The 23,194-nt window shown below is 40.3% G+C and overlaps 1 protein-coding gene across 1 annotated transcript; it reads left to right on the top strand.

The window, feature by feature from the left end:
• Positions 1-14,225: 14,225 nt before the first annotated feature.
• NIM1K (NIM1 serine/threonine protein kinase) lies at positions 14,226-22,352 on the top strand. The gene is made up of 3 exons (XM_058824249.1): positions 14,226-14,517; positions 19,403-19,671; positions 21,580-22,352. Exons 1-3 carry the CDS (start codon positions 14,226-14,228, stop codon positions 22,327-22,329), a joined length of 1,311 nt encoding a protein of 436 aa, XP_058680232.1. The 3' UTR covers positions 22,330-22,352.
• Positions 22,353-23,194: the final 842 nt, after the last annotated feature.

Genomic DNA, 23,194 nt, shown 5'->3' with positions numbered 1-23,194 from the left:
TTCTGTTAGCATTTAATGGGGAAGTCTTGCTTTACTTGCCCTCAGCAGTGTGCAGGGTTGTTTAAGATGCCAAAAAGCATGCCGCAAGGAGCACAGGGATTTCAGTTTTCCAGGGATGTTTAGCACCGCACAGCTGCAGCATCACACTAAACACAGACATTTCAGACCTCTGTGCCTGCATGTGTTGTGTCCCTCTGCTTGGAAGGGAGCACATTCAGCGTGGGCTTCCTTCACCTGTGCTGCTGCACTCGTCATTAAGAGCTTGTGTTTGTAACTGGAACTACATTTCTGCAGGAGTCACCCAGAGGCTGCAGGGCTGCACCTGAGGCTGGGGGCATCCCTGACAGGTTGAAAAATGCTCAGGTTCTGCACGGATTAGATTTTGAACAAACATCAAAGGAAAGTAATTCAGAAGTGGTATTAGTGCAAAGTGTCAGCTCTTTTGCAGGATATGAATGGCTAATTTTTATCTTAATTTGAAGTGTAATCAGCTCCGTTTGGAGATTTCTCTTGACAGTATTTCATTTGGAATTGAGATTGAAATAAAATACTTATGAAAATCATTACTCCTGCAAAAAGTTGTCAATGTCTTTGTTCTTTGTTCTTCTTACTTGGGGTTTTGAGTTTTGGCTTTTTTTTTTTTTAATTTCTCATGTTTTTGTGTCCCAACCCCCTTTTGGCTGCTTGATATCACTTGAAACTTAACCTTGTTAAGCAGAAAAAAATAAAATGCAATTTTCCCTTAATAATCAAAGAGCAGGAGCATCAGTACAAACTGGGTTTGGCCTTTTTCCCAGATGTAGATTATATCATCCTCTTTGCTGGTCCAATGACTGTTTGAGAACATGTTTGGTAGAAAAATAAAAGATTGAAGTTAAGAAATATCTGTAGCCCTACACATGACATGAAAATATAGACGTTAAGCAAAGTATATTGAATATTTATGGAGATATATATTAGAGTTGCTGAAGTTTCTGTACTTAGCAGAGCAAACACATTGACACTGAAGCTTCATTCATGCTAAGTATCACATCACTTTTTTGAGGTGTCTTCCACAGAGCTGTGCCCATAAACCTGATGTTGAAAAATTATTTCTTAACTTTCCTTCACATGAGGATGTGATAGTTCCGTACATAACTTGTGTGTTTGTAAATTGCTACATGGATCTGCATCACAGTCATTGAATTGCCTTCTCTCCAGCTTTCTAGAAATTTGCGTTAATGTTTTTTAATGCTTATAGGATAGTTCAGCAGTGACAGTACATTGAAAGACTGAATTCTTTCTTCTGGGTTCAGGACCAGGATTCAAATACACCACTAAGGTCTGTGTAAGTGTTCCAGTCATGAGACTGTTTTTGAGAAGCTCTTTTGATGTGGGTTCTGTTCGTTTTGTTTGTTTTGTTTAAAAGCATACAGAACTTGTTTTGTCCAGATGTACCTGCTTCAGCTGGTAAACACTGAAATGACAATTAGTTGCAATACAATTCCTCAGAAATTTTATCCTTCAGAAGTGCTTTGTGAAGTTTGGCAGCTTTAGCACAGGGAGTTCCCTTTTTTTGATTTTGGTCTCCACTAATCCTTCCAACAGTAAATATAGCATGGCGTGTGAAAGGGATTTCAGGCTGTGAACAGAAGATGTCTGCCAAGGCCTCTGGAACTTTAAAGATTTTTTGCACATATGTTCTATGTACAATTTCTACAGTCAAAGTTTACATCTGCTACTATGATTTTCATCTGTGTAATACATTCTGCCCATAGAGAGATTGACAAATGCATTTCAGTACAGAAGCAACATGGACATGCTCAAAAGATGTCTGATTCTTGGAGTGCAAACACTAGATCATCCAGTGAAACCACTGAGGAAGGATGAAAAAATGCCTCTATTAACAGCATTTTTTCTGTGTTCCTTTAATTACTAAGTTAGAAATCAGAATTAAAAGAAAGTCTTAATTACTTGGAAATAATAATTACATGAAAACTCTGTTAGAATTGGAATCCCCATGTGGGCTGAAGGAAGGGAACTCTGCCTCATCAAGCCATATGAGAAGTCCCTGTATAAATTTTTTTTCATCTGATTCAGTAGTATTGCAAAACTTTTTAAAACTCAGTCTTACGTTTAGTGCTGCAGTAAGAACGGCCAGAATAATCAAATGTATTGTTAAGATTCCTTTACATGATGAGAAATTCCATCGTTGGTACTCAAATAGAAAATGTGAACAGATCCCCTCTTCATCTGAAATGAGACTCCGTTGTTTTCATTACGTCCATCGAGCTAGCAGTTGTGGTCTAGCAGTCTTCAAGGTTCAATTTCACCTTTGTGGTCATCTGTGTGTGATTGTCTTAGGCATACAGCAGCAATTCACTGAAGCTGTTGGCTTAACTCCTTTACTTATGTACAGTGAACTGTACATACAAGCAGTAATTTTTTTTGTTACAAAGGAAAAATATGTAAAACATCTTAAAGGAGTATTAGAAGTATCGTTATCAGCAGTAAAAAGCAGGAGCTGTGACACTGTCTAGAATGAACAATAAGTATATGCATGTCTAATTTACTTTTCATGGACAAGAAGAAAGCACAGCAAGGAGTGGTTGTCTTTTTGCTTGGCTTTGGATTGGCAGTGCACACACGTGGTGTGTATGTTCAGTTCTGTATCGTGTCCATGAAAAATCATGAAATTCTATATTGAAAGTGCAAGAGGTGCAGGATATAGGCTTGATGCTGGTTCTGAATTGGGAGTGGGCTTTCAAATTATGATATTCTGGTTTTTGTGTTGAACAAATGACCCTACAGTGTTAAAGAATAGAATGGTAAATAACTGTATCTTTGTCTTTAGAATGGTTAGGGGTGCCCCTAGGTTTAAAAATGAGCAACACTGAGAGATATGAGAGAAATATATGATGTTCTTTGACCCAGTTAACCAAATTATGCCAGCTCTGTGCTTTAGAGGGTATGAGAATAATCTCTTTCCAGTCCTGTTGAGCTCTGCATGGTGTCATCAGATTAAATGGTGTGATTAACTGGGTTAAGTACTAATTATATGAAGAGGATGCAAGAGATATGCATTTTCTTTCTTTTTCTCTGTCAGATAGTGCTGTGGCACTGAGAAATGCTGCTGCTGTGGAGAGACACGAGTAAATATTGTCAGTGAATATTTGGTCAGAGACCTTTGGAGGAACCAGAAAAAGCAGTTAATCTTTAAGATGCAATCTTAAGATCTTGGTGCCAGCAAAGCAGTTCTAGCTCTGGTACATCACCAGGTAATATTATACCAGGACAGTATTGTGTCTACTTTGAGATGCTTGCTGGAGAATTTCTTCAAATAAACCTCTTCAGGGCTACTCATGAGTCTGCTCCCTGGGAGGTTGCAGACTCTTAATGGAACTTATTTAGTAGATTGAGGATATAGGAGATCGAACAAGTCCCTTTTACCTGAAAATACAGCCGTTACAACATTCACCTCTTTGCATGTCTTCATTTCCTGACCTGTTTCCTGCTGTCACACTGTGGTGCTAAAATTATGTAATGTCATTTGTAAAATGCTGTGAGGAGTAACAAAATTTTGGTCTTGATGGTGCAGTTCCTCATTATGCATTTTTTTAATAATCGGGAAGATGGAAGAGTGTCCTTTCTCTGGAAAGAAGTGTTGCCATTGTGAATTTGAGCTTGGGGTGAGATGCCCAGCACGTGAGAACTTTGCCTTTTACTGCCAGAGGCCTTGACTGTCATCCTGACAGCAGGTGACATCCTGCCCATCACCTGACAAGTCAGGGTTCGTCCTGCGAGAATGGGACCTTCTGGATGGCCAGCTGTGCTTTTTTCAGATTTCAAGGCAATAGAAGCATTTCTTGTTTTATCTTGCTGGCCTCCTGGTGTTAGCCTGCTGGATTTGGAAAAAACTGAACAGACTGTTCCTCTCTGTCTCTTGTTTGTCTTGTCCGCTGTTCACAAAAGCTGTCCTAGAAACCTTAGCAGGTCTTATAACTTTATGTTTTTAAATGCACAATCACTTGAACAACTAGAGACACTCTGTGTGCCTTTAATAGTATACAAAAGCATCATTATGGTTTGAAAGCTTTTTTTTTCCTCAGTATGTTTGCCTGATGGCAAATAATTTCACGTACATACCACTTAAACAGCAGTTTCATTCTTAAGTGTTTTAACAAAACTCCCACTAAATAGATTTTATAGTTTAATTACGGTGATAAATTGAAAAAATTTAGTTGTGCTCAAGCAACTCGCACCACTAAAGTAGTATAGACTCTTATAATATTTTGACTCTGTCAATTGTTTTTCTTTTTTCTTTCTCTTTTCTCTTAAACACTAGTTGTGAAGTAATTCAACTGATTGATTTCCCATTGTCCTTTCCCCCCCACTTCACAAAGTAAAGTGAAACTAGAGTTTTTTCCTTTGCATTGAGTTCTGCTAGACTCAGGCAGCTGCTTTTCCTAGAGCCGATAGAAGGCTGCTGGAAAGGGGTGTAGCATTAAGCAAATCCAGGAGAGATTAGTCAGAGAATGAAATGCTAGCAGCATTACATTGTTGTCTATTTAAAAATAGATTGCTATTTCAGAACTTTAGTCTAATAGAAATAGCTTATAAAGTCTTCTGCATATCTCTAGTCTCAGGTACATTTCTGGATTCTAATCTGAAATTCTCCTGTAGATTTCTTTAAGGAAAAGATTGAGGAAAGGTGAGAAACTGGAGTCCCTTACCTACAGACTCTTAAATAAACTTAGGATTTTGGATTGTGTTACATGTGTGGTGGTTGTCCGCGGAACTGTGTTATGGGAGTGGATGCTTGCAGGGAAGATTATAGCTGAAAGATATTCTAAAATTTGCTTATTTGCTTATTTGCTGTACTGTATGTACAGAATACTATGTATTTTGCATCTATTTGCTTTCTGCTTCGTTAGTGAATCTATGCTCCCTGAAAGCATGGAATGTAATTAGTATCTGTGTAGTACCATAGAGTTATATGTAATGATAGAGTTACATGTAATACCATGGATTTATTCTTAATTTCCATATTTGCAGATTTGTTAAAATCTCTTCCCTAAGCTTCAACCTTGATTGTGTTACTCATTACCATTTTAACAAAGTATCAACTGTTACTATCTTTTTTACTCTGATTTGCTCTATTTTTTCTAAGGAAACAGTTCACACAACCCTTCCTTCTCACAGTAATAATAGTAGTGAGATCAGCAATACTAATACTAATACTAATACTAATACTAATACTAATACTAATACTAATAATAATCTGACTTCCAGGACACATACTCAACAAATGTCTATAAGATTAGCTAATGAAATTAAATGCTAGCAAAATTTATTAACATTAATATTCATTAAATTCAGGAAAGTTTTTGCTGTTTGAATTTGAAATGAAAAGTAGCATGAGTTTTAGGGATTTGAGATGTAGCAGCTTTTTCACATGACTGTCTTTCAGGGGATCAGTAGTAAGTTCTGTATTTCTTGGAGCTCTGCAGTGTTCCTCTTCTGTAGTTTCCCAGGGTATTGATCTGTGCCTGCCCTCAAATACTGTGTGCTCTGCTGATCCTCTCAGCAGGAGAGATCAGTTGCCTAAATGTGCTGGCAGCTTCCACAGCACACACTGCTGCACTTGGAAATTCAGTTTGAGACAGCATTATGAATTTTTCACTGCTCCAAAACCAGGTCAGTTAAAAAGGAAAAAAAAAAAAAAAATAAGGCTTGTAAAGGAAGCCTAGGATCTAAGATGCATGTGAAACATTAAGCTGCAATACTGAAGTTAAAGTCTCAAAAGAAAAGTAAAATCTAGGGTTGTGCTTCACTTAGGTAGGGTTAATATCCTTCACTTAGGATGTGCATCACACTGATGAAGCTGATAGAACATTTCCATCCACAGTGGGCTGTCTTGAGTGTTTTTTGCTGCCTTTGTACTGTTTCTCTCGATCACAGTTTCAAAAATACCTATTCTGTTCTCAGTCCAGTGGAAGAGGAATCTTTAGTGGGAGAGATGTCTTTGATATAGAGATTAGTGACTTATGACCTGTAGGATGTCAAATAAGATCAGATTTCTTCCTGCTAAGCGCCTTGCTGCATCTTGAAGATTTGCTCTGCATTAACCATTTTCCAGAGATTAATCAAAGTTTCAGCAGCACTGGGGAGCTTGTGCTTATTTCCCTGCTCTGTGGCTCTGTGCTGCAAGACTTGAGGAGGTCATATGGATGGCAAACCTGGTAGCAGTGCACTGCAAAGGTTTTTCAACATGGGGTACCCAAATAGAGTTCCAGAGGTGGGAGCTGGTGTGAAGGGCATGTGGTCTGCCTGGGAAGGGGACCCCTGTAGTCTGAGAAGGTGGCACACACTCTTACATTACTAGAGAAATATGTCTGGGACTATTTTCTGTTTCCGTGTTGTTTTCTGGTGTATTCTAGATATTTCCAGTCTAATGGTAAGTGAGGTGAGAAATGCAAATACCTGTCTTTCTACCTAGATTTTTTTTCTTTAAAAGCTCAAGAATTTCTCAAAGCTGCAGTCACTTCAGGACATTTAAAATGGGCGGGGACAAAGAAGTTGCAACAACACTTTCAGGGGATAATTCTTCAGCAGTTTTAAAACCAAGTCTTCATGATGCTGCTCTCCGGACACTTTTATGTGGGTATTATATTTCTACATCTGTGTCTTCTGTTAGTGAGGAATGTAATTACTGTAATGCACTGTTTTCTTAATACTGATTCAGGGTAAATCTCAGGTGTCTTAGAGATTACTCTGAAAAATTGGAGGCTCCAATCACTATAAAGTGTATTCCTAAGTGCAGTGTAGGGTTTATAAATTTTCAAGGAGGTCCCTGCAGAATTATACCAACTGCTTGTCTTCTGCCCAATTACTTTTGAGTAGTGTATATAAAGTGATGCAACTAAATTTGATTACCTTGTAAGAGATAACTAGAGTTGTTTCTATTTGCTAAGTCCCAACTACTAAGTGAGGGTAGTGAAAGAAAACTGTGATAGACAATATGAACCAGAAAATGTTCTGTATGGGAGCACAGTTTAGGTTTCTCTTCTTTGAAAATGACAGGGTGAGTTTATTGTAGGCTGTCTTCTTAGCAAAGCATATCTGCCTAAATAAGCAATCATTTTCTTGATATAAGTGAAGACTGATTTCTTCAGTGATTTCAGCAGTACTCTAAGTATTCCCGTTTCTTACTTCTTGGACTATAGCTTGCTTTATCTAGAGAATTTATTTTATTTTCACTGAAAAGGAGTCAAACTAATATTTAGACAAATAACCAAGTTAGATGTAATTTTTTTTCTGTTACTTAAAAGGCTGGTAAAGACTTTGTTGCATCTCTGTTGACTCAGAAACACATGCTTAATGGAAATTTATTTTATCTTGGAAGAACAATTCTGAGGCAAATTGATGTCATTTGCATTATACCTCAAAGAAGAAAATAAAATAGACTGGCCAGGCTAAAGTTTTGAAAGGGTAAATTTAATTTCAAACAGTCAGACTTCAAATTAATCCCTCCCATGTATCTCAAAGACCTGGGAAATCAATGGGTTCTACTAATAAATTTTTTTTTGTCTTTGTTTTTAATGTTATTTTCTGCACAATTCAAAGACTAATTAATTTTAATTCTCTTTCTAGCTGTTTTATCAGCAGTGTTGTGAAAGGATGAAAGGAGTTGCTCCCCTGCACCCCCTCACCCGATTTTAGTTTCTAGTTCACAAGTCTTAATGTACCCGCTTAGTATGGTTTGTGTTATGTTGATTTTCTTTTCCGTATGCCCTGTACACTGCAGACAGTGGATTTGATGTGAGACTCCACCAGCTGGGCTGCGCCCAGCCTGTGTTGGCAGGGTTGTGTAAACTCTGGCTGCTGAGGGCTCTGTGCAGCCTTCCCTCTTCTGCCAAGAGCTTATTCCAGCCTGTTGGCAGGTGACCCCCAGGGCAGGGGGCAGGTGAGTCTGTGCTGCACCCTGTCACCCGTGTCACATGAAGTGCCTGTCAGTGGCCCTGCACGACTCCTGAGCTGCTGCTGCTGCCACGCAGGCATGGGCAGCCCCACAGGGTCAGCGTGTGCTTGTGCTGGCCCAGCCTGGGGTCCCACTGGGTATTTTTTTATTATTATTTAATTTTTTTATTTTTACTTATTTACATTGTCATAGCAATCCTGGACACAGGAGGGTTAGCTTGTTGAAGATCATGGAGAGATCTTTTAGAGGTGGACCACAAAACAGGGCACACCAGTATTTTTTTTCTCTATTTCACATCTCTGGTCTTGGCAAGAAGGAATTTGGATTAAATAAATGTGGGATGTTAATTAGATCGACAGTTTTGTGCTACACTGACCCGTGCTGAATAGTGCTCAGTCAGCAGGTCTGGCAAGGGGCTGGTCAGGTAAAAGCCTTGAGAGATCATGTTCCATCAGTTTCCAAGGAATTGGGTTTGTATTTAGGGGTCCATCCCACAATGACTGTGGGGTCAATCCAAAAGATTAAGGTTTCAGTCTTTCCACTGAGGTTTTGGGACACTTGAGTAAGCATCCACCTCTATTTTGCTTCAGTATGAAGGGCTCAGGCTTATTAAACTTCTAAATGGGCTGCAGAGTTCCCTGTCTTTTGCTCTAAGTTACAATTGTAGAATTAAGTTGCCGGTTAGAGTTAGCATGTTGCAGTGTAGAGGGGGGTTTTCTTGGGTATTTTTTTCCTTTTTATACCAGAATTTCTTGGGGTTTTTTTGTTTTTGTTTTTTTTTCTGATTACAGCACATAGAACAGGCATTTCATTGTGAGGAAGGAGTGTGTACAGTACAACTGTTTGTTATCTCTTCCTGCTTCCCTTGGCGCTCTGTTAGTGAGGTTTCACACAGAAGCCTTGAAAGTGTTTATGTTCCGTTTCAGCCAGGGTTGCTGCATATGTTAATGTTCCCTGAGTGGGAAAACAATGCCACATCTTTGGTAAAGAACAATAGGATCATTTCTATTGGTAAAGACCTTAAGATGATCGAGTCCAGTGTGTGATGGCTTGACAGTGCAATGAAGTGCTACCCGTGCCCCTGCTCCAGCCTGGTTTTATCCATAGTCTGTTGTGCCTTAGGGCTGTACCTGCTTCTAGTGGAGCCATGTCTGTGAGCCACAGTGTCCTCAGGGCTATACCTACTGCAGCATAGATTTATTCAGTCCTTTGAGGTGCACCTGCTCCAGCATGGCCTGCATGGGCCATAATCGCTCTCCAGAGGTGTACCTGCTGTGGCACAGTCACAAACACAGCCAGAGCCACTCTGAGAGGTACCACCATGCTCCCAGCATCCACGGCTCACAGTCCCTTCAGCTCGAGTTCACACTGGAGCTGCAGCCTGTCCAGTGCAGCACACGGAGCTGGCAGTGATGCCCTGGCTGTGGCTGTTATCAAAGCACTCCCAGGCACAGCAGGAAGCTGGTAAGAATGATGTTTCTTCATGTCTGGTTTTCATCAAACAATAACTGGCAAACTGAATGCTGTGCCAGCGAACAGGAGTAGTTCTGGGATGCATGGAAATGGGTGGTGTGTGGGCCTGGGCAGAGAGAGCAAGGAGTTTCTGGAGGTTCTCCATGGTCAGTGCCCTGTTAGTATTTTCTCCTACGTGAGCTGGGAACATAGAGGTCTGCGTTCATCCTGTAACCATGCTGTACTTTGCATTTTGAATACCTGGGTTTTGGGGTTTTTTAAAAAAATTCATGTGAAACTCTGAGGTGTATTTTATATAGTCATTCTGTTTTCTGGCATTCACAGAAATAAGACTGAGAGTGCTTCTCATGTAAAACAAAAAAAAAAAAAAAAAAGTGCTCAAGACAAACTTTGAACAGATGTTGACTTCCTTTGGCCACAGCAGCCATGCAGTCAATGTTACTTGAGCATAAGCACAGAAGCTGAGCTGTTACTTTCCCTGTGGTGTCTGTCTGCAGAGCAGCACTTTTGTGTCACTTGTGGTCTGTGCTACAGATATTGCAGGACTGTTCTGCTGGCCTCTAATCTTTTGTAAAAGATAGGTCTTCTATACAGGGGAGTATACCAAGTTTTTGGTGTTTTCTTGCAACAGTTGAACATTCAAAGCTGTGACTAAAAGAATGGGCTTGATATTTTTCTAGCAGATGAATTTAAAAAAAAAATCCCTGCTATTTTAAATCAGTAATCAGTTTTGATCCAGAGCTGGTGCATGGTGCATATAATCTACTAAGCAGGAGACATGCTGTTCTTCAAGGGAATTTAAAAAAATTTGACTAATCCCCTACCCTAGGGAAATACCTTAAAAATCCCCATCTCCTCAGACTAGACAGCAGAGAGGCTGAAAAGGGAACTCTAGTGAATGAGTTGCAATATCCAGTGACATCCTCATTAAAAACACCTGGTATTGTGACAGTTTGAGTGGGAGGAGACCTTCCAGTGTAACTTCCTTCACATTCACTCTAATAGGAGCTGCAGCAGTTTAAGCACTCAAAGTTGAGTGGATTTTTGCCTCTGAAAGACAGATTTAATGAGAGAGACCAATTTGCCACACACAGTGCCACCAGAGAGCTCTGGTCTAGCTGCTTCTGTGCTTTCATGTGCTCCATTCGAAGCTTCTTAAAACCAGGTCACTTTTTATCTATCTGTCAAAATGGGATTTTAGGAACCAAATTCCCTATACCAAATGATCTCTTTTTTGGTTTAATTCTTTTTCTCCTCATTCTGAACTTCCTTAGAGTTGTGATGTGGGGTTTAAACTGAGTCTGCAGGTGAAGTCTGAGGGTACTCATCACTTCGTAGAATAGGAGGAGAATGTCAGTTTAAAAAACAAGGCTAAACAACATTAGTGTTAGGTCTTAAAGGATTAATACATTTGTTCACTGTCTTGTAATGCTTTTTATAGTGGTTTGCTTTTGGCTTTGGTTTTCTTTTCATTGCTAATTTTATTTTTTAAAGTGATTATTTGGTCAGATAAATTTTTGTGAAGTTCTTCTCACTGGTCAGCCAGACTGGAGGAAAAAAACAATCATTGGTCTTTCTTGTGTTTGGATCATTCTTGATTTCCTTATTTTTCCCTTCTCTCTTAGAATTATTTTCTTTTACAGTCAGTGTCCTTTTGTATGACATCAGGATAGATTTTGCTGGGTTTGATTACAGAAGGAATGTAGGCCATAAATAGATGGTATATATACTTCTAACACCAGGAATACTGAAATAGCTCATCTCAGAAGACAGGGAAAACCTAGCCAGCTGGCCAAGTGCCAGGAGGTTGCAGGGTTGGCAGTTACATGTCAAGCCTGAAAGGAAGATTAATGATAGGCAGTGCTCTGAAAAACTGCATGTTGAGCCCCAGGAGAAATTCTGCAGGAGCAAATTCAGGAAGAGCCATGTGCTGACGCCTCAGTGCAGTTTTGCCTTTCTCTTGGCTCCTCTGTCCCCACAAGGTTGTGGCATTCCCATGTGATCCACATCAACTGGGCTAGCTGCCTTCGGTGCCTTAATGGAATGTATTCAGGAGGGGCTTGTCTACACAAGTCTGTTTGAAGGAAACCCTTCTTGTTGCACAGTCAGCCTTTTCTGTACAGCCAGTTAGCTGCAAGGGCACTGATAACTTTTGCAGAAGATGGTGGTAGTTCTGTGTTTCTTCTTTTGCAGGAGCAAAATTGTCCATACCTGCCACTCGGGAGGTTATAGCCATAAGTTACAGCTATTCTTTGGTGGTGAGGATGTCACCACTTAATTAAAGAAACTTGATTAAATAATAGAGTTTGTACATGGCGTGCCTGACACTGCTCATGGAGGTTTCCAGACTTTCTGCATGTACAACCTGTGCTGCTGTTCTCAAGATCAAAGGGCAGAATTGGGCCAGAATTCTGCCCCTGAATTGCTGTGGAACTGTGCAGCACACAAGTGGCTTCCAAAAGCCCTGCTCTGTTAGAGTGTCACCCACCATTAAAACTATGAAATACAGTCAAGTTTCATATAAAGAGTTTTTTATTACCTGGAATACTTTTACAATTGTGATGTGAAACAGGTTAAAGCAGAAAACCTGTGGGTCAGAATTCTGACACTCCTGAAAGAAATTGCCCTTTTCCCAAACGGAGGAAAAACAGAGTGTAAGGTGTGGGGTTTGGGTTTTTCTGTTTGCGTGGGGATGGGGTGTCCTTCCACACAGATTTTTTTCTTCCAAGGTATAAAATAATAAAATTAGGGAGAATATTTGGTGCTAAGAAAGAGTGGTTTGGTGAGAGAATACTGAAGGATTTTCTTATTTGTCACTTGGTCTCTTCCCTAGTAACAGTATCAGGATCTAGCCATTAGCTGTATGCGCACATATAGTGTTTGTCAGGGGTTTCACTCTATTTAGCTCCAGAAAATAATATAATTCTGTGTTTATTATTTTTAGTTTCTGTCAACAATGAAAAGGGCTCTTTCCTTCAAAAATGAGTAAGCCAAAAAGAGTTAACAAAGGCATTATGGAAGTAGTAAATTCTCCCTCTCTTCCAGTTACAAACTGCATCAGCCATTAAGTTTGCAGCACACACAGTAAGAAGTGTCCCTGGTTCCGAGAAGTGACAGAGAGAGTCACAGACTCTAAGGGAAAGCCAGGCTTTCTGCCTCACCCTGGAGCAGGTTTGTCTGCCTGCAACATGGCTGCAGCACAGAGAGGTAAAGTGACTTTCAAAATTTCTTCAGTGTGTCTCAAGGCAGGGAGCAGTGTCCCAGAGCATAAGTCAGTCACCTTGGCCTCTCTGTAGGAGCTGATGAGTGCCTCTGGGCCACTCAAGTTCCCATTTAATGAAACCATCACCAGCTGCTTTTTCTTTGCATTTAGGTCGTGCCTCTGACCTCTCTTCCTCTTGCTTACGAAGGAGATTGTGGGGTTTAGAGGGCAGCTCCACCTGGCAAATACCACATGCCCTCTGCTAGTGTGGCACCTTAGGTGACTGTCTAGCTAAGCTTCAGGCAGTGAGTTACTGGTCTGATTCACTCCCCCTCAGTCTGGTGCATCTGTCCTGGCAGTCGTGTGTGCTGCAGGCTGGGAGCAGGGGAGGTGAGCGCTGCCACTGCCTGAGCTGTCTCAGCTCTCGTGCCCAGCTCACCACCCTCAGGCATGCAGCTGCAGGATCAGCACTTGCTGATCAACTCCTGGCTTTCAAGATAAAAAGAGAAAGGTAAAGAAGAAAAAAATGGTATGCTGTTTTAAAGGTAAGTGGTTGCTTGTGTATTTAGGGTAAGTACTTCTGTGTCTGTGCTGCCAGAGTTAAACTGGTGAAATGGTACAGGTCATGCTGTCATTCAGTGAAGCTGTTATGTAAAGGTTTTAATTACTTTCTTCATCTGTCTGCTCAGGAACACCACGCGTCTGGCAAAATTTTGAGAAGGCTCAAGGCGTTAAAGAAAGCTCATCTAAATAAAGGAGGGTTAACGTGACATTGCAGTTACTTAATCCTGTATTGTCCTGCCATGTGACTGCAGGGATACTGAGGCGCAGCATTTCTTTTGCCTGGTGCACAGATTATGCTTTTCCTGTCATCTTCCAGAATCAGTTGCTTTGTTGAACACACCATGGGAAAGAAACAGAGGGGCAGCGTACTTTTTACAGCAAGGCTTCCACACACAGTGATATTTCCAAGGTACAGTGACAAACTCACAGGCTGAAGAATGAATCAAAGGCAATCCCTACAGTCAGCTTTTGGACTTTTACCAGAATCAAGGAGAACGACGTTCTTAAGGTCAGCTATTCAAAATTAGCTAGAAGTTTCTGGATTTATTCGGAGCAGTTAATCAGCTTTCTGTTTGACCTTTATCTATCAAGTTAGTTCTCAAAGGATCAAGCTAAAATCTGAATATTTGTGTCACATATTTTGCATGTGTCAAATGTACTGCATAGACAGTGAGCACCTTGCCACTTTCTTGCACAAAGTTTGCAGTTTTAATTGCAAAGCCTCTTTTACCTTGCAGCTGAAGATCCTCAGACACTAACTCTGTTAGTGAGGAATGGATGTTTTAGCTCTGATTTTGAACAGGACATGCAATATGTAGATGTGCCAGATTTGTTTTTGAACAAATTTCCAAACTAATCTTTGGACTTTCTGTAAGCTGCTTTTTTTTTTTTTTTTTTTTTTTTTTTCTGCATTTGCCCCAGTGCACAGCGTCCATAATGTGCAGGGCTTGCATACTCATATAGAATTACTTCATTTAAACTTCTCAGGACATCTTGTTAAATGGGGAAGTGATCACCCTGTAGACTATGACAACAGGATATGTGAATGAAGGAAGTCTTGGAAAATACCGCTGTTCCAGGTGGCATCACGAGGACAGCAGAGACGATGATGGGCACCCAGAGTGCCACGAAGGAGATGAAGAGGGCAAACAGCACAGGCTGACCCCATTTGAGAAACTGATGCAGGATATGTCTCATAATGAAAAGGTGGTGAAAGAATTAACACTGGGAAAGAGAATTGCCTTCTATCGAGTCAGAGGAGAAATAGGAAGTGGGAATTTCTCACAAGTGAAGCTTGGAATTCATTCCCTAACCAAAGGTAGGCGCCATTGCATGCTGAGTGACCTATATAAATGGCTTCCTATGGGAAGAAAGAGGCTCTATGAACCTTAAATACACATAAAGAGTTTGTGTGTGTCTGTGTCTGTGTGTGTATGTGTGTGTGTTTAACATTTTTGAGTTAATCTATAGACAGGGTCACAATCCTCAGGGCTGGATTCTGCTTTAAAGAAACTAGAAAGGTTTTTTCTACATGGCAGCTGTTACAGGTGGAGTTCGTTGCTGCACTTCATGGAGTTAACACATCCTGTGGCTCAAACACTCCACACTTTGAAGTGTGGTATTGGGCCTCCCCTGCTGTAACCTTCCATGTCCATCCACCCTCTTCCTTGCCCCAGCTCCTGGCCTGCAGGGATGCAGGTGATGAATGCCCAGGATAGCAGGTTAGGTATGCTCCTGCCTGCAGCCAGAGGCAGCAAGGCTTCCTTTGTTTCATCACAAATTTTACTAGTATGGACAAAATATTTTATTTGGCCATGGTAATTTTGGTGAGAAATGCCGACTTAACTGACTCATTTGCTGGTGGCTCTTTACTGTAAAAAGCTAGGATGGGAGCTATAGGTGTGAGAGAAACTAGCTATAGGTGTGGGAGGAACAGGTGCAGGGGAACAAGCTCTGGTATCACCAAACTGGTGTTTGTGTTGGATTGTCAGTTAGTTTTATTGTTTTAGCTGCTGTCTAAAACAATATCTACTATCTACTGCTTCTAGGAAGGACTGGAAGGGCTAGGTAACTGCAGTGGACACTTCAGTCATAGGTATAACTAAGAACTTGTCATCAGCTGTCCTGTTACATCTTCTGCCTTTGTCTGACAATAATAGAAATTGTTGTTTTCTGTCAGAGTGGCTAGTTTTCTCTGTATCTTTGTACACTACTATCTTGCTTTTCTTCTAAGAGTCTTTGCTTTTCAGTTTGATTGACTCTCCTTCCCTTCATCGTCTTACAGGTGAGAGAACGAGATATGCCCCAAAACTGTGTTATCTATTGTTATTTTTTTTCAGCCCAGATCTGAGAGGGGTGAAAGGTCACAATTATCCCTTGGGGGCAGTGGTTGTTACACTGGGAATCTAAGTGGAGAACCGATGGTACTTAATTTTTCACATTTAAGCCTGTCAACACCCAAGGGTTGCTTTAACTGGGTTTTGAGTTTTTGGTTATTCTTGTTTCAGAAAAGCATCTCTTTTCTACTTGGTTCACAAATTGTTTCCTCTTCTGTGATATTTATTTTTCTTCCTGAGGTAACTGTTTTGTGCTTACTGTTGGAAAAAATGCTGCTCCTGTACTGGGAACATAAGGAATGCTAATGAAAGGCAGTTAGAAATTTGATCTGGATTAACCCTTTGCCGAACTTACTTATGAAACAGGTTCCTTTAGTATCTAAACAGAGCTGATTGAAAATTTTTGAACTTCAGTGAATACAGTAAGCTAAATACCAAAACCAAAACTGTACTTTTTCTGGAAGAGGTTATTTTTCAACAGAAATCTGTCAAATTATTTTTCTTTTGTTTGTCTATAACTTTTTGGTTAAAAGGGAGAAAGGGAGTTGATTATTGATGTTAAGTTTGCAACTCTCATGAGGAAGGAAGAATGAAAGATAAATGTTTTCTGACTCGTTTTGCCTATGAGTTTATCTGTGTGAAATTATGTTTCTGCGCAGTGTTAATGAGTGCTAGCCTTTTTTTTTTTTTTTTTTTTTTTTAATCTGGTTATATAAATAAAAGGCTTCATCATTAATGCTGGTCTGGTCTCTGTAGAAGAAGGTGGTGTATGTGTCCGAGGGCTGTTCAGCTCTTCAGTTACTGCCAGTTTTAATATGGTCTCTCTCCTGTATCATCCTATATCAAAAGAGGAAACAGTTTTGGTTTTTTACAAAGATGAGCCTTTGTAAAAATTACATATGTTTTTCTCTTGCCTTTGTGATCTGTTGTAGCAACAACATGATTTCTAGAGAAAGATGAAAAAACTTCAGGATCATACTGGATGGTGAGCCTTGTTTCCCTCACAAGGGCTGTCTTGGTTGTTTAGAAAACACAGAAAAATCTTTAGTGCTATGATGTGGATGCCATGTCCCATGGCTTGGACAGGTGCACTCTTCACTGGATAAAAAGCTGTCTGACTAGCTGGAAACAGGGAGGGTGTGGAACTCCCCACACCCTTTATTAGAGCCCAGTGGAACTCTAATGGTGACAGCCCCGGATGGATATAACTCCATTCAGCACCACTCCCTGTTCTCAGCTATTCCAGTTGTACCTTGTTGAACCAGGAAAGGTTGATGTTTAGGTTGGACATTAGGAAAAATTTCTGTACCACAGGGGTGGTCAGGCCTTGGAATGGATCCCTGTAGATACTTAAAAGACATGTAGATGTGCCATTTAGGGACAATGTTTAGTGGTGGGCCTGACAGGTTGGACTTCATGATCTTACTCTTTTCTGATTTATGTTTCTGTATATGTTGTGTTATTCAGGGGCTTTGCCCACTATATTAACCTGAATTTTGGCAGAGATTTGCTCCAGAAATTCATGGCGTTTTCTTGCTAAGGACCGTTAAATTCCTAAGCCCTGTATAACTTTTATTTTACATGCCTTCCATCTGACAAAGGAAGTGTGATATCACAGCTGAATGGAAGCAATTACGGGCATACAAAATTTATAGCTAGTAAGAAGTCTGTCTAATGTGACACAAATTGCAAATGCAGGAATGTCCAGACACCCAGTTTGCCTTTTTTTTAAAGCAATTTTAACTTGGTTTTGTTTGTATATTTTTTCCTTCTGCCATCACATCATGCACTATTTCTTCCTGAAATTGGTATTTCCCAACTTTTTCCTAGTTTTTATTACTAAGATTTCGTCTAGCACTTTTCAAACCTCATACACTGCATATAGTCAATCAAAATCTCTTCCAACTCTTTTTGTAATTATTTTGGTAAATAAGCTGCCTGCTAAAAATGTCCTGTTCAGCACAGCTGCTAAGCAAAAATAATAGAGGATTTATAAACAAGCATTCTTTGAAAGCAGAAAGGAAGAGTTTAGAGAATAAAAGGAAGGTGTCAGGTTTCTTTGCATGGAATGCATTTGCAGCTGTAACGATGTAGATTTAAAGGAGTTTGTCCTGTTTTATGGTGGTGTTGCAGTAGGATCAAGCTCTTCAGTTCAAAATCTTTTTTTCCTCTCCTCTTTCCTTTTAAAATGTAGCAGGAAAACTTACCAGGAGGAAAAGTAGAGCAAAAGGACAGGGGGAAAAATGAACCTAGAAGATTTTATTTTAAAAGCCCAAATGTAAACGTTGTAAGCACTTAGTTGTGCAAACATAACCTACTGCAAGCTGATGCTCCTTCCTCTGGGTTTGGGAGATCAATGTGCTATGAGGGTCTTTCACTAGGTCAGCAGTCACTGTCAGTAGCTGCATTTCCTCCTGGTTCACCCAGCTCCACACAGGAGGTAGCTGCTTCCCTGAGGGGCTCTGCCTCAGCTCCGAGAGAAGCAGTGTGACCAGGATAACTGCCCTGTACTCAGCACAGACTCCTAAAAACAGGCACATCAAGGGATAATTCAGCACCTTCCACCACAAGAATCACATGTGCTTCAAACATCTACTGCACTTCAGCAGGGAGATCAATTGATTTATGTATCACACTAAAAAATGTAAATATACCAAATATGGAGTTTTCTTGATCTGTACAGACACATGCATAACTATCCTTAACCTTCCTTTATATATGTTGAAATACTAAACTTGAGTTAAAACCTGATACACTATTTGGTAAAAACTTGAATGGTTTTATACCTGAATATGTGTAAAAATGCAATAGCCTTCTCTCTCTTTTCTTACAGCAACAAGTGAACAGTACCATTTTTCCTAATTTATTCCCATTTACTAGAGGCCAAGGTGAAGTTTTTTTCTGAAAGATTTATTAAAAGTGATAAATTATTAAGAAATGTGTGATTGTTTGACTGAGATAGTCTTGAGGGGAAAAAAAAGCCAAAACTGAACAACCAAGAATCCCTTTTTCCTGGGAAAAAATAGTTGTTTTTATTGCTATGATCCATTTTAATTTTGCTGTCCTGACAAGTTATACAAAGCCACCATAAACCTGTTTTAACCAGACAAATCCTTCAAATACCGGCTGTGTTCAGAAGAGTAAAGATAAAAGCTGTAACCTACAGACTAAAACAGGAACATAAGGGCAACTGTGATTTACCTATTCATATTGCTCTGAGCTACCCTGATGTGATGCAGCTGCAGATATATATGTGTTTTGCTTTGGCTTCTCTGTGTAGGCTTTCAGAGACATGTAGTACTTAACAGCAGCTTTGCGTTACCAGAACAGTATGTGCCAGCTAGATTTGCTGTCTTACAGGATCCCTGCGACTTACTTGACTTCACTGCTCAGAATAAATAGCCAAAGCCTCTAAATTCCCCACAAATTTTTCTGCCTGGTCAGAAACGGAGCACACAGATTTCACACCTCCATTAGTCTCCAAGTACCTGGCTCATCTGAGGAGCTCTGTGCTAGCAACAAAAGCACAGACTCTCTACCAGCAGTGAACACCAAAAGCAGATGCTGTACCTTCAGACACATATAAGCCTGTCACAGCAACGCACGTCAAGGCAGCAGATTATTTGATCAGCCCTTGGAGTACTCTACCAGCCTTCAGTTACCCCAGCACTGAGTAGGTTGTTGTAGACAGAAAGGGGCAGGGCTTGTGTGAGAGACTGCAGGGCTTAGTAGGCCTCTGCAGCTTTGTTTATACTGATGAGGTGAAATTTTATTGCATTTCTACAACCAAGCATCATTGTATGTCAATGGTATTACCATTTTGTACCTGTTGCATTAACAACATGGAAAAAATGTTTTTCTTCTCAGAGAAAGTTGCAATTAAGATTTTGGACAAGACAAAGCTAGACCGGAAGACTCAACGTTTGCTGTCTCGTGAGATATCCAGCATGGAAAAGCTGCACCACCCAAATATCATCAGGCTGTATGAAGTGGTGGAGACACTCTCAAAACTGCACCTGGTGATGGAGTATGCAGGAGGTGGGGAGCTCTTCACTAAAATCAGTACAGAAGGAAAGCTGCTAGAAACAGAGTGTAAAATAATCTTCTCCCAGATTGTGTCTGCTGTGAAGCACATGGTAAGTTGCTCTTACAAAGGCATGCTGCCTCTCTCTACTCTGAGCTCATTTTGTGGATATTTCTTTTGAATTTCAACAGTAGATTTACCCAAAATTTCAGGCCCACATTATTAAAAAGCAAAACAGCTAACAGCTATAGAAGAGCTGTTAAAGGTATCTGAGAGTTTTCATATCCACCTCAAGTTACTGCCTCTCTGTTGGCAGCTTTTGGGAGGAGACTGGGAACACCTGGTGGGTGGAATCACCCTTCTAGCACGAGTGTTCTGTTTGCTTTAATGTGCTGTGGGCATCAGTGAACAAAGCTTCGTTTCTTCCCTCCCTATTTCAAAACAAAGGATCAGTCGCTCTTCCGCTTCCAGAGAGGCTGGTTAGGTGTTGCAAACATCCGACTTGCTCATTAATGAATGTGTGAATCTGTCACTTAAACACAGTCAATTCCTGCTCCTCACTTCGATGCAAGTCTGTGAGGTTAACGCCCAACGAGTCACTTCTTGCCGGGTCTTCAATATATACATTGAAGATGATGCTGTTTGTAGAACCGAAAGCATCTTGTCAAGGCAGAAAAGGAGCAATTAAGTACTCCGGTACATCTCTAAATCTTGCAGAGTAATTACAGCTACTTCAAAAAAATAAAAACACGGAGAACTGTCCTACAAAGTCTGAGAAGCAGCATTCGTTAAAACTGGCTCAGGGTGCCCTCCGGTGGCTCCTGTCCTCCTTGCCACATAACAGCTTCTGGCGAAATCAGAAACAAGGGTGATCCCAGGTCAGACGTCTGGGGATTGCATCGCACGCTACTCCTGGCTTACATAAACAGCATGCATTTCTTATTTATTTTGACGAAATTATTGTATGTGCTTTAAGTGGTGGATTAGCTTCAACGTTTTATCCAAAGGACAGGCACCCTACAGCTATAGGAATTGAATTTGCATTTCAGAATTACACCACATTTATTTATTAGAATTAAACATAGACTATCAAGCTGGCCAACCTCTTCATTTGTACACAGAAACTTCTGCACATTTCACTTTTGCTAAGCCATCACATTCAGGCTACATAAATCCTTTCTCCTTGCTGCCAGTCCACAAGGATCCCTGGCAGTTACTGATGAAAGTTGAAATAGGATGCCAAAGAGTTTCTTTATTGCCTCCAGATACTGTATGATGTTACTTCAAAGGATAAGGCAGAGAGTGCTCATTCATTCCTTCTAGTTATTCCAAAGATGAAGCTAAACTCTTACTTAACCAAAGCAGGTATGTCATCACTAAGCAGAGCAAATTCATTTTGAGTACTGGCATTTCCAATGGGAAAAAAGTAGAAATTACAGTGTATGTATTATAGATTTCTAAAACTAAAACACTGCTAAACTTGGCTGTCCAGGAACATGATGTACTCTGAAGCCCAACTCTGTGGTCCTTTTCTCCTACCACCACCAGTTCCTCATAGGACATTAGATCACAGAATGTAATGATGGCAGATTTCTTATTTTATCTGTGACAATGTTCAATCAGTGAACTAAATGTTTAAATCTGTAAGTTGCATGTAGTAACTGCAAAAACAAGTGCCATGAACCCTAAAAAAATACAGATTTTGCACATGAATCTGTCTAGTCTTGCAGGATTAGTCACACTGCACTCACACATTCATGAAAATAGTTGCTATTAGTTAACACGTTGAGAGTGCTGTGTTTAAAAATCCCAGCATCCTTCTCCTCTCCCTACTCAATTGGTTTTCTATCCTTGGAGAATTAAGTTAAATTTGAGTCATAATTTTAATAATTGCAATACCAGTTTCAGAATTTGCCCAAGATAACTCCCTTTCTCCTTCAGGCTAATAAATGAATTAGAGGTAGCCATTGAGAACTTTCCTGGGAACAAACCAATACCAACTTTTCCTCTTCTTCCACAGCATGACAACAATATCATTCACCGAGACCTGAAAGCAGAAAATGTCTTCTATGCCAGTAACACCTGTGTTAAGGTGGGAGACTTTGGATTCAGCACAATAAGTAAAAGAGATGAAACTTTAAAAACTTTCTGTGGCTCTCCTCCTTATGCTGCTCCTGAACTTTTCCGAGATGAAAACTATATTGGCATCTATGTAGACATCTGGGCACTGGGAATCCTCTTATACTTCATGATGACAGGCAGCATGCCATTCCGGGCAGATACAGTAGGCAAACTGAAAAAGTGCATTCTTGAAGGGACATACACTTTGCCTCCCTGCCTCTCAGAAAACTGCCAGAAACTGATAAAAGGAGTCCTTCAGCCAGTACCAACCAAGAGATACTCTGTCAAACTGATTATGAACAGTGAATGGATGCAAGGAATACAGTTCCCCAAACCTTTACAGACATTTAAACTGGATCCAAAATATTTATCAGACATCAGTACACTAAAAGAAGAAGAAATTGAAGTGAAAAATATTCTGGAAGACCTTGGAATCACAGAGCAACACATTCAGAACAACCGGGGAAGAGACGCGCGCAGCTCCATAACGGGGGTCTACAGAATCGTGTTGCATAGAGTACAGAAGAAAAGGGCACTTGAATCTGTTCCTATCATGTCCCAGCCAGATCCAAAAGAAGACAACTCAAGGAACGGAATCACTCCTTACAGTGGCTTTAAGCACACATCCAAGCTGTGTTCTATTTTATAAAATTGCACTGCAGGCTTTATGCTCAGCACATTTGACAAAGGGGATTGTTCACTTATCCTTAAGCTTTAGTGTTCTTTTGTAATTTTTGAATAAACCAAAAATGCCTCATTTTCTTTGCATTTGTCAATTAACAGTGAAGCACTCAAAAACAGAGCTCTTGTGCATTTGTTTGACCCTTTCTCCATATACTTGGTATAGCCAGTGCAAGAACCCAGTGACTGAAAAGATCATGAGTGGAGGGGATCTTTTAATAAACACCATGCTACTGCACCTAACCCACTTGGGAGATTCTCTGCACAGGCATCTAACTGCTAACTTCTGAAAGCTGTACCTAAGTTCAACACAACTTCACCACTGCAAACTGGGACAGCTGCAGAAACTAAATTTAAGCAGAGACCAGACTAATCTAATCAATTGCAAATTCTTTTGAACTTCCTCATCAAATTTAACAAGTAAATTTTTAAAAAGCATTTTATTTCCTTTCAAGAAACATCAAAGCTGTTGTTGGCTGCAGTTCCCAACTTGTCACAATTCCAGAATACAAATCAGGATTCAGTACTTTAACCCTGTATGTGTGGGTGCCTGACTGGTTGGGCTACCATCAGTTACCCTTCTGACACCTTCCACTGCTTGCATGATTCTGCCACTCTGGAACTGCTTGGACTCCACCTGCATTCCAATAAAGAAAGATTTAAGCATACTCCAAAACCCATGTAGTTTTAAGTTCTTGCCTTAGCCCTAGTTACCAGTAGCTGAATGCAAGCAGCAGCAAAGTCTGCTTATATTCACTGAGCATTACAGGCTTGTCCTCACTCCTGCCATTCTGCTTTGGCAGCCAAAGCTTGCACAAAGCTGATTGTGACAC

This window comes from Ammospiza caudacuta, chromosome Z (assembly GCF_027887145.1).
Source record: "Ammospiza caudacuta isolate bAmmCau1 chromosome Z, bAmmCau1.pri, whole genome shotgun sequence".
Taxonomy (NCBI): domain Eukaryota; kingdom Metazoa; phylum Chordata; class Aves; order Passeriformes; family Passerellidae; genus Ammospiza; species Ammospiza caudacuta.
Note: the sequence above shows the minus strand (reverse complement) of the source record. Positions and strands in the feature narration are given on the sequence as shown.

Bases quoted from the DNA above. Each gene is read 5' to 3' on its own strand.
- NIM1K (XM_058824249.1), top strand. From the start codon at position 14,226: ATGACAACAGGATATGTGAATGAAGGAAGTCTTGGAAAATACCGCTGT. The intron at 14,518-19,402 runs GTAGGCGCCATT...TTTTCTTCTCAG, and splicing joins AATTCATTCCCTAACCAAAG to AGAAAGTTGCAATTAAGATT. The intron at 19,672-21,579 runs GTAAGTTGCTCT...CTTCTTCCACAG, and splicing joins TGTCTGCTGTGAAGCACATG to CATGACAACAATATCATTCA.